General features: G+C 30.8%; 1 protein-coding gene across 1 annotated transcript in view; it reads right to left on the bottom strand.

Annotated features, from left to right (window-relative positions):
• LOC143071516 (uncharacterized) overlaps positions 1-12330 on the bottom strand; it is a 150964-nt gene that overhangs the window by 132530 nt on the left and 6104 nt on the right. Inside the window, exons 3-6 of the mRNA XM_076245867.1 lie at positions 11748-11862; positions 9737-9838; positions 8493-8649; positions 4694-7509 (exon numbers count right to left, since the gene is read on the bottom strand). Of these exons, the coding sequence (XP_076101982.1) occupies positions 7440-7509; positions 8493-8649; positions 9737-9838; positions 11748-11862 (444 nt within the window). The 3' untranslated portion in view covers positions 4694-7439. The remainder of the gene's footprint in view (positions 1-4693; positions 7510-8492; positions 8650-9736; positions 9839-11747; positions 11863-12330) is intronic.

The raw sequence follows: 12330 nt of genomic DNA, 5'->3' as shown, positions 1-12330 counted from the left end.
GTTGTTTATTTCTTTCATGCCTGTAATAATTTCAGTTGAGGCTCCCCTTTATATATAAGACATTTATTGTGTCTGAAATTAGTTACAACAACTGCAATCTTGTGGACAAGTCATTCCCTTTTTAATATTTTTAAAATATTTTATACCAATTAGAAATTTATCTGAAAATACCATGAACTTTATTTTTAATAAAAAAAGATTAAAAACAAGAATGTGTCCACAGTACACGGATGCCCCACTCGCACTATCATTTTCTATGTTTAGTGGACCGTGAAATTGGAATAAATTCTCTAATTTGGCATTAAAATTAGAATGATCTAATCAAAGGGAACATGTATACTAAGTTTCAAGTTGATTGGACTTCTAATTTATCAAAAACTACCTTGACCAAAAACTTTAACCTGAAATTTGCACTATCATTTTCTATGTTCAGTGAACCATAAAATTGGGGTCAAAACTATAATTTGGCATTTAAATTAGAAAGATCATATCATAGGGCACATGTATACTAAGTTTCAAGTTGATTGGACTTCAACTTCATCAAAAACTACCTTGACCAAAAACTTTAACCTGAAGCGGGACAGACGGACGAACGAACGGACGAACAGACAGACGGATGAACGGACGCACAGACCATAAAACATAATGCCCCTCTACTATCGTAGGTGGGGCATAAAAAATTTAATTTTTACATCTGTGTTTTCCAAGTTGATTACAGGTAAATGAATGAACTGAGGAAAAAATTATAGAGGAATGACTTTTCTCCACATACTGTAGCTTTGTTTTTCTAATATATTTATATATATAAATATAAATAAGAATATATGATATGGTTGCCAACGAAACAACTTTTGAGCAGAGAGCAAATGACTTAGAAAATAACAAAAATAGGTCATTGTAACCTTCAACAATGAGCAAAACCCATACTGCATTTGGTGGTGTCACTTTAACCTTTCTAGAGTTATGCCCCTCTATAAATGGAAAAATTGCAAAAGATTTAGTTTCCGTTTTCTAACTTGAGTTTGCCTCAACCAAATGTTATGAAACTTATACACAATGCTTATTACCACAAAATACAGATCAAGTTTGAATTTTGGTGGGGTGACTTTTAACCGTTCACAAGTTATGCCCCTTTATAAACAGAAAAAGTTTCCGTTCTGTAACTTAAGTTTGTCCCATCCAAACATTATGAGACCTATACTGTACACAATACTTATATCCATGGGGACACATTCTCCATTTATTTACCCTAACTCCTTAACAGTTTGTGTGATAACCCCCAAATTTAATCCAAATCTCTCTTTTGAGGCATGGAACCTTGTGGTACATTTTCATACAAATCTGAAAGCACTTGGTTATAAACCAATTTTCTGTGAGGCTAATCTTGTTAATTTTTAATCAAGAGTTGTACAATCGTAACCTTAAATACTTTATGAACCATGGTTTGATAGGCCCTGACATAATAAAATGGGAAACAAATCTGTGAATAGGATTATGAAGATGATTTGATAAAATGTGAAGTGTTTAATTTTACTTTTCACATTGAAGTTTTCTATTATTTCCAATATTCACTGGTGTCAAAGGGAGATAATTTTGCAGCAAAAATCAACATTACCAAAATTATCTCCCTTTCATATGTAAACTTCAGCTTCAGAAGAACAGTCATTATGATGAAAATTATCATTTCCAAGTCAAAAGTATGATTCTTTATAACATGGGTGTTCAGTTGTTCTCATAAAACAAAGAGATATTAAACTTCATAGTAAGGAAATTTAAACTACACTGCACTTGTTTTACGCTTACAACCTTTCACTGAAGCAATGAGCTAAATTTCCCAACCAACTGATCAGTTTAAAGAGATGAATTCAAACTACAACTTGAAAAAATAAACAATTGTTTATGTGGAAGAGATTATTGTATTAGCAGTCACACAAAAGGAAAGTTCATAAATTTGAAGATATCTGTTTAAACACGATCTTTATAGCTTTCAAACTTGGAAAAATAATAAACAAAAGTAAGAGTTAACAACATTTTAATCCACAACACTGAATATAACAACTAGGGTAAACTACATATATATTGCACAACTTATACCTTCAAATACTTATTAGGCAAACAATGCACATCTAAATTCATTATCTTGATACAACTGCACATTTAAATTCAATATCTTGTTTCAAGTGCACATGTCACTATCTCAGTATAACTGCACATTTAAACACAACCATGGCTTCTAACAATTACTAGAGCATGATATGCAAACTTATGACTTTCTGTTATATTTTCCAGTCAAAAAAAAATATTTGTGAAAGCTTTGTACATGATTTTCATTTTTCCCCCTCATAAAAAGACTTAACAAAAACTTGAAAAAGATACAATTGAAAGATTGGGGATTAGGTATGTTGACTTTTTAAATATCAAATTTTTCATGGAAAAAAATTGCTATAAGAAAAAAATAATACACGTTATTTCATTAATTTTATGATAATGTAACAAATAAGAAAATATGTTAATATAATGGAAAGTTTTATCTAAGATACCAGATTGACAACAAGTGGAAGCCAGAAAACTATATTACTCTGTCTCAGACAGATGTGTAAAAGTTGGGAATCAAGCTATTCTTAAAATGTTACTTTACATATGCATAAAGCAGCTTGTAGAGACAACAAAATTTATCATGGTATTATGTTTAAGATAATTATTAATATGAAATTAGCGTACCAGTTATCATGGCACACATACACATACTTCTTGTTGACAAACTCTGAAAATTTACATATATGACATATGTTTTTTCAAGCATGATGATGACAAGATAGGGTTAATGATTATTTCATATTTAACTGTGTAGTGATATGATCAAATATAATAATTAACAACCACTGTAGAACAAATATTAATCAGAAAAAGATCAAAGTGAAAATGTATACCAGTTTGAGATGTTTGCTCTAATTGATACTATAGATATACTACTGATACAATGTAATACAGCACTTCTAGGATAAAACAAAACAAGGCAAATAACAATAACATCAAATTAAACAATAGCGTGGTTTTGATTAGTACATATGTTCCTTTTCTTGGTGTATTTAATTTCAGGTATTTTACAGTAAGTATTTTTTGTTATAAAAATCAATGTTGAGTCACACATATAACCAGAACCACATTTACATTTTTTTTTTATTTGGTCATATAACAGGTAAAACATAAACAATTACTACCAACAAGAGAAGAAATAATAAAACTTATTTCTTAGGCCCAATGTACTTAAGAAACCTAAACAAATGCAAAAGAAGAACATCCTTATTTCACTTTTCAATGGATACTGTAAAAGTAAAAAAGAAGATGTATAATTGCTAATGAGACAAGTTATCACAGAAATTGACAACTATAGGTCATCATATGACCTTCAACAATGAGCAAGGCCCATACCGCATTGTCAGTTGTAAAACCAGTCACAAATGCTGTAAATTCACACAATGTTCCATGTCATCCTTATTGTGATAAATGTTACATGATTAGTATTGCATCAATTATACTTAACATTTCAAGATGTGAACATACATTTGGCCAAATTTAAATTCAACACTTACCCAACAATTATAAAATAAAACCTTGCAATAATGTTAAATTTTCACAGTTTCTGTAAAATTTAAACTTGATAGTTATTATTCAAACATTTAAACAAATTTTTAAACTGAATAACAGGTTTGTATAGTATTATCTGTATCTATCGATGCACAATTATGTTTAATGTTTAATGTCCAATAAATCAGAAATTTCAATATGACCAGCACTTTGTTTAGCAATGAAGGCAAATATACAAAAAAAAAAAGAACAAAATATTATCATAAATTTGATAATAAGAAAAAAAAAACAATACACTTTACTCAACAAAGTGAACTTTAAATAAAAGAGAAAGTAGAAAACAATAAACATGTAAATAAAACTGAGATCATGAAAACCACATGCCCTAGGCAGTATATATAAAAAGCACTTAATTTTCATTTTAAGGTGATACCAAACACCTTGGCTCGTTTAATTTTCATAAAATTTTGACAAAATATTTACAAGGGTCACCCTATGACAAAAATATAAAAACTTCAAAACATTTGAACCACATTCTTTCTCAGAAAAATTTCATTGAATATGTAGCAGTTTGATAAAACACTAATTTTGATCATTGAGAAGCTTAACAATACAACGTGATTAAAATGTTAAGCTGATTTTACAGAGTTATCTCCCTGTATCTCTAATACAGAAGATTATTCATAAATAAAACAGAAGTGTTAGTATGGTAAATGCAAACAGACAAGTTTTGATGTAACATAGCTCTAAATGTGACCTACATAAACCATAGAAAAATAACACAACTCGTAGTACGATAAACCATAACTACAGACTAAGAAATTATCAATTATTTAAAGACTTCTAATAGTGACCATTTATATGACTAGATTAGAATGATTGATTGTAGCTAGCTTGCCATCTCTTTAATGTTAGATTAGAACCAGATGCTCAGCAGGGGGCAGCTTTATACAACCACAGAGTTCGAACCCTGAACAGTTGGGGCAAGTATGGACACAACATTCAAGCTTGATACAGCTCTGAATTTAGATTAAATGTGATTAAATAGTTGACACAACATAGGTTTCTGACACAGAATGAATGTGGTCTAAGATTGGACATTTACCTACTGTGGATTCATTAATTTTCGTGGGTACCAATTTTCGTGGATTAAGGAAAATTTGCATATTCGTGGATATTTAATTTCGTGGTTTTGCTGAAGTCTGTATATAAAACCTTAGGAAATTCGTCATTAGTTGAACATTGAATTTCGTGGTTTACCTGTACCCACGAAATGCACGAAAATTGGTATCCAACGAATAATAATGAATCTACAGTATTAATGTCCAATATCCAAAATCTAAATACATATCAAAGAACCCCAAAAATTCCACTTTTGATGAAATCAAATATAAAGTTCAATTTTGGACCCTTTGGACCTTAATGTAGACCTATTTGAAAACAGGACCAAAAATTAAGAATCTACATACAGTTAGATTCGGCATATTAAAGAACCCCAATTATTTCAATGTGGACCAATTTGATAACCAGGCCCAAATATCAAAAATCTAAATACATGGTTAGATTCAGCATATATCAAAGAAACCCATATATTCAATTTTTGTTGAAATCAAACAAAATTTAATTTCGGACCCCAATTTGGACCAACTTGAAAACTGGGCCTATAATCAAAAATCTAAATACATGTTTAGATTCAGCATATCAAAGAACCCCAAGGATTCAATTTTGCTGATATCAAAAAAAGTTTAATTTTGGACCACGATTTGGACCAACTTGAAAACTGGCCCCATAAGCAAAAATCTTAATACATGTTTAGATTCAGCATATCAAAGAACCCCAAGGATTCAATTTTGCTGATATCAAACAAAGTTTAATTTTGGACCCCTTTTTGGCCCCTAATTCCTAAACTCCCAAAATCAATCCCAACCTTCCTTTTGTGTTCATAAACCTTGTGTTTAAATTTCATAGATTTCTATTTACTTATACTAAAGTTATTGTGCAAAAACCAAGAAAAATGCTTATTTCTGCCCTTTTTTGGCCCCTAATTCCTAAACTGTTGGGACCAAAACTCCCAAAATCAATCCCATCCGTCCTTTTGTGGTCATAAACCATGTGTTTAAATTCCATAGATTTCTATTTACTTAAACTAAAGTAATAGTGTGAAAACCAATGTGTCTTCAGACGACGACGACAACGTCATACCAATATACCACCGCAAATTTTTGCAGTCGTATAAAAACCATGTAAATCCTCATTTCTACAAACTGTTTCAATAGGTCAAGGTCATAATGAAAAAATCATTTTAAGTGATTTAATGTTTGTTTTTTTTTCAAATCATCCAGACTATCAAGTACAAAATTCTTGAAAGTTATTTTAAATATTCACTAGATTGTCAATGCTTGGGTGAAGGAGTAAACAAAAAAACCTTCCAGGATTTTAAATGTTAAATTTGGATTACCAACAACCAGGATAATAGATGATGTTCAGTGATCCTGATGAACTAGGAAGCCTTTGTTCAAACTGTTTACATATCATTGATCTTAAAAGGTATCACAAAAAATAGGCATGTCTGAAAATTGGGCTCTTAGTACAAATATTTTGAATTGGCAACAACTTTTATCACTAGCCTTTTTTTATAATGACAACTTTTTGGAAGACAATGCAACACTTAATCAAAGAGCAGATTGCTCTGAGGGATACAATTGCCATTGTTTTCATTGACACATGTATACATGTAGTTGGATAATATTATTTTCAAAACTAATTCAACTACACATGTAAAATGTAATTTACGTAATCTGAATAGTTACAAAATAGCCAATCCCGGATACAAGTGTATGAACAATGTACTTAGGCTTATTGTGTTTTATTTTTGTACTATGAATTCCAAGTTTACTTTCCACAGCAGTCACGAGAGAAGGTATTTCACATCGTATCTTGTCACCTATTTTCCTACGTTAATTCTAGGAGGAACCCCATTCATTACTCTTTAAATATTTAGTTTTATGATTCCTTTCCATACACATTTATCAGTTTAAATTGCAATCGTTTTTAATATAATACGACGTTTATCGATAATCAATTGAGTGGGGAATCCAGAGCAACCATTCAATCTAATACCTCTTGAACTCAGGAAAACTATACGCATACGCACAATTACCTAAACAAACCCTGGAGCAAGAACGAGTATTAAATGTATAGATGGTCCTCTATTTCTTTATTGAAGTGCAATATCAAATATCAGTTTCATAACAGTGACATAAGAAAAACTCCACTTCAGTTCTTATATGACAGAAATAGATTTATCGGAATTCAGAGAACTCTCGCATTTTGATCAAAACTGGGAAATTCCCTCTGACGTGTTTCTAAATTTATAAAAACACTAAATAGAAATACTGCTCAAATCTGATTTTCCGTGTTGTTAAAAATACGCATATAAGTCAAGGAAAATATCAAACATGAAGATTATGAAAAGAACATTATAGGAAAGTTGTTTAAGTTCAATCCCTTTGTTTGTTTCTACCTTTTAAAGCAAGACAATCATACGAATCTGAGATGTTCCTTAGTGTTTAGAATAAAACAGTTGACGTGAGGGCATGGACCTGAGCCACTGGTATAAGTCTACAGATTGCTTGAAAGCAATCGTATCCCAAAAATGAAAATAATGAAAAGATGATAGAATGTTTTATGCAATGAGAGGAGAGATAAAAAAAAAAGACATAATTATGGTCAGCCATTTAAGAAATCACATGATTTACAAATATTCTGCAAGAAATTACATGATCAACATGTTCACAGATCTTACAAAATGTGTGTTACAACATCAAAAGGTTAACAAGAAACTAAATTAATTAAGCTACATCTGTTTTCTTCTTGTTTGCAGATTTCCCTTTATTTCCAGCACTATTGGATAGTCCACCCCTAAAATAGAAATATGTTAAAATATTATATATAGGTATAAACAAAATATTGGTTTTATTTCCTGGTATGTAAAACAGGCTCAGGTCTGCTGGTGATCCACATATTAAAGGATTATCCATCAGTTGATGGAAACCAAATCATGGTACAAATCAATCTTCAAAAAGAACAATATAATCAAAGTACTTGTAAGCACTGAAAGGTAAAGATTGCTTCAATTTATCAGTGAGAAATAAAATTAATATTGCATTGGTTGTACTTGATTTAACAGCAATTCTAGACAAAGCAAGATAACTCCCATTTTTAAAGATAGCTTTAACAGTGACATCATTTATATTTCTAGAACAGATATTAGATTCCTGCACCTTGCAAAAGTTATGTAATTTTCTTGACAAGTGTTACATCATTTTGTGCCTTGAATATCTGAGCATATATTACATCAATAAATTTTTGGAAATGTTCATGGATAGGATGTATAGAATGTTATGATTAATGCGCTATTTTTTGTGTATCAAAAGGTAGTGATAAGTCTTGGAAGATTTAGATATCAAGTCGGTCCCATAAGGTTTTGATTGCATTTCATGCGATCTTTACCTAAAAAAATGTTGCTGAATTCCTTGCCTTAGATCTCCTGAAGTGTTTTCTTGCTTGGCTTGAAGGCCAATAGTAACAATAGGAAAGGAGATTTAAAAAAAATAGAAAAAAGTCCTATGTTTGAAAACAATAGTTTGATATGGGAAAATGACACATTAGCAAGGGCCTGCTTACAAATTTTTAGATTAGGCAAAGAGTGATGATGATTCTAAATAAATGCCTTAATGGCTAGAAATTATGGCAAAGTCTTAATAATGAAAAGAAAATTGAATCTGATTTAAGAAAGACAACTTTGGTACACGTAATACATTTCCTCTTTTTTACAACATTTGTTTTCATCCTGAGTCAAGAATGATAGCCATTATTCAAATTTCAATCTACATAAAACTCACTTGGATCTTTTCTTTGAGTTCTGAGATAGAACATTTTCATGAAATGTGTACTGGTGTTGTATCAAAGCTGGTTCTTTACTGAATTGACGATCACAATGTCCACACTTATGGGTACTGCTGTGTAGATGTACATTACGTACATGTCTGTTCAAATCACCTACCAAAACAAAGTTTTATAATAATGTATGAAAATGAAGAAAAGCAAATAGTTTTTAATTTGTTTTAAGTGGAAGTATATATATGTTTTTCAATGATTAACAGTGAATGATTTAAACAAAGTAACTATTTCAATTTGTTGAGACTTATTATCCAAACTACCTTCTAATGACTGGTTACCCAAACTATCTACTTTATACTGGTTACCCCAAGTCTTTACTTATGATTGCTTACATGTACCTGAACTTTCTACTGAACAGACTGACAGTGTACAGCCCCTTTTATAAACTGACCTTAAACTTGAATAAAATCATAATAGGTCAGTAACTTTTAATTTTCAGTCTTGACATTAATGTTTCTTTGAATCAAATAGGACAGGTTTATATCTTTTAATTATGGTAAATGTATTATGATGTGAAGTCTAATTTTCAGTTTCAATGATTTTTTCTTGCTTATTTTCAAGTATTTAAAAGTTATTAGTCCACTTTTTTCACGCATGAAAATGACACTGATGTCTTATGGCAGCATAGACAATATGCGAACTCTTTCTTCTGGAGGATGTAAATGCACTTTCAGTTTTTAATGGAATGAATTGTCATCTTGTGTATGCTGTAAACCAACTAATTTTCGGGACTGAATAAATACGCAAAAATTAATTGGCGCGAATATGTAAAAAAGGATCTTTTATTTTTAACTACCCTACATCAATGGTTTAAAAATTCCCGAAATTAAATCATCACGTAGTATACTAAAATAAGCCAAATACGAAATAAAGTATCAGCGGAAATAAGTTGATTTACAGTATAGAAGATGTCTTTGTGGTGTTTTTGTTTGTCAAATCTTGATAGTACATGTAGTATATATCCTTTAGATTTAAAAAAAAATCCCATCTCAAAAGAGCAGGCAAAAATCTATGGTCTATTCATGCTATATATTGGTCAATAAAGTCTTATCGAGAAATAAATACTTAGCAATAACACATTTGAGTTTCTTCTTGGAAACTGACAGAAATTTAAAAACTTCTGTTATGCAAATTAAACATTGGTTTGAGAGATAAATCTATTAATGAACATATATCATGTATATACCTGACTGGCAAAACTTTTTATCAGAACAATAAGGACAGGCAAAAACACGCTCTTTCTTGTGAAATCTCATGTGAACTACTAAATCACTCCTTCGTATATATCCTGTAAAAAGTGTTAGAAAATCAGATACATCAATGTAACAAAATAAGTGAGGAATGCAAACTTAAGTACTGGTTAGTGGTATCTTAATAAGTAAATCATGATCCTTAGTTTCTTTTCTTTCAAAAGCAGAGACACTTCAATATACAGATATAATTTTGTTTTATGTGTTGTTTGGTAAAAAAGGGCCTCTATCACCCCTATGTGTTTAATACTGGACCAGCCATTGCTTGTTAAAAATCATATATGTTAAAGTAAATATTAGTTATGATGAATGATGATGGAAGTTTTTAACAACCTTAACTGCCTATAAAGCCCTTGCACAGTCAGTACTAATTAGTTTTGTAAGCATTGCAGTTGATACCTTTGTTCAAACACAAAAAAATATCATGAAATGGCTTATTTAGATCAAACTACTGTAGATTCTGAAATTATTGCAATGTTTTTATTTTTGAGAACAAGAATGTGTCCAAAGTACACGGATGCCCCACTTGCACTATCCTTTTCCATGTTCCATGGACTGTAAAAATTGGGTAATAATCTAATTTGGCTTTAAAAATTAGAAAGATTATACTATAGGGAACATATGTACTAAGTTTCAAGTTGATTGGACTTCAATTTCATCAAAAACTACATTGACCAAAAACTTTAACCTGAAACTCCCACTTTCATTTTCTATGTTTAGTGAACCGTGAAATTGGGATCACAAGTCTAATTTGGCTTTAAAATTAGAAAGATCATATCATAAGCAACAAGTGTACTAAGTTTCAAGTTGATTGGAATTCAGATCAAAAACTACCTTGACCAAAAACTTTAACCTGAAACTCCCCCTTTCATTTTCTATGTTCAGTGGACCGTGAAATTGGGATCAAAAGTGTAATTTGGCTTTAAAATTAGAAAGATCATATCATAAGCAACAAGTGTACTAAGTTTCAAGTTGATTGGACTTCAGCTTCATCAAAAACTATCTAGACCAAAAACTTTAACCTGAAACTCCCCTTTTCATTTTCTGTGTTCAGTGGACCGTGAAATTGGGGTCAAAAGTCTAATTTGGCTTTAAAATCAGAAAGATAATATCATAAGCAACAAGTGTACTAAGTTTCAAGTTGATTGGACTTCAGCTTCATCAAAAACTACCTTGACCAAAAACTTTAACCTGAACGGACGCACGAACGGAGCCACAGACCAGAAAACATAATGCCCCTCTACTATTGTAGGTGGGGCATAAAAAAATGCAACAGGGTTATAATCGCAATAATTTAAAATCGCTTTTGAAATTTTTTATATGAATTAAACAAGATTTGTCTCAATTTGAAAAATTAAAAATGCATTTTAGTCTAAAGTGACAAAATCGTAATAATGACAAAATGGTAATAATAAATCCACACAATATTATCTAAATTTACAGTCAATGCTACTTTAACAAAAATGGATAGTCTAAAGCTGATGAGATCTGTGTGATTAAAAAAGTTATCTTTAATTCAAGAAATAAGGTAGATAACTCTTACATGTACAATAGACAGCCATTTCCTGGTTTTTCCAAATTCATAAAGGAAGACAAACCTTATCTTTTATCACAACTTTTTACATCCTTCTTTGTTCAAAACTCCTTATACCAATTGATGACCTAAGGTGGAAAATTTATGTAACCTTGACTGAACAATTTATTTTTTTCTACCTTCTTGTTCTTACAAGGTACAAGTAAGTTAAAGTTACCTTTCGGCCGTTTCTGATTTATGAACAGGTTGTTGTCTCTTTGACACATTCCCCAATTTTATTTAACAAAGATAAAAAAAAAAAACATATATTCTTTGTATTAAAAAGGTAATTATGTTTATACCTAATGTGTGCTTTGTTAAACAGTGGTTTATATAATTGAATATTCCAGTCCACAAGGGAGATAACTCCTTACCTTTACCACATTCTTGACACCTGTATGGTTCCTGGTTTGAGTGTATCAGTAAATGTCTCTTTAAATCACATCGTTGTAGAAACTTTCTTTCACATACAGAACATTTATATCGATCCTACAATAGAGAGGTTTGTATACTTATTTATCATACAGAATTTATGTGATTCTAGAATGCATTTTATTTACATATGATAGTCTTTGGGTGGCGATTAAACACCAATTTTCTTCTTTATAATTTGAAACAAGACTTAGGGTTCTCACTAAGGCGAGACCATGAGTCCTGGACTCATCAAAATCTGTCAGGACTCACCATTTTCAAAACTGGTGAGTCCACAGATGCATCAAGATTGAAATATTTTGTATAAACTGAACACAGTTAAACACAAATATCATCATTTTATAGCAAAAGTTTAAAAGTGATCTGAATTTAATGTCATTTCATTGCTCTGTTAGGAAATGGAGACTAAAATATTACATTATATTGCAATAAAATATTTTCTTCTTTCTGTTGGACTCATCATGGCTAAAAATGACGAGTCCCTGGACTCGCCTTCAAAAATCCTTAGCGAGAACCCTGCTCGGA

This window comes from Mytilus galloprovincialis, chromosome 4, assembly GCF_965363235.1.
Source record: "Mytilus galloprovincialis chromosome 4, xbMytGall1.hap1.1, whole genome shotgun sequence".
Classification (NCBI taxonomy): domain Eukaryota; kingdom Metazoa; phylum Mollusca; class Bivalvia; order Mytilida; family Mytilidae; genus Mytilus; species Mytilus galloprovincialis.
This window is presented reverse-complemented; position numbering and strand designations above follow the sequence as displayed.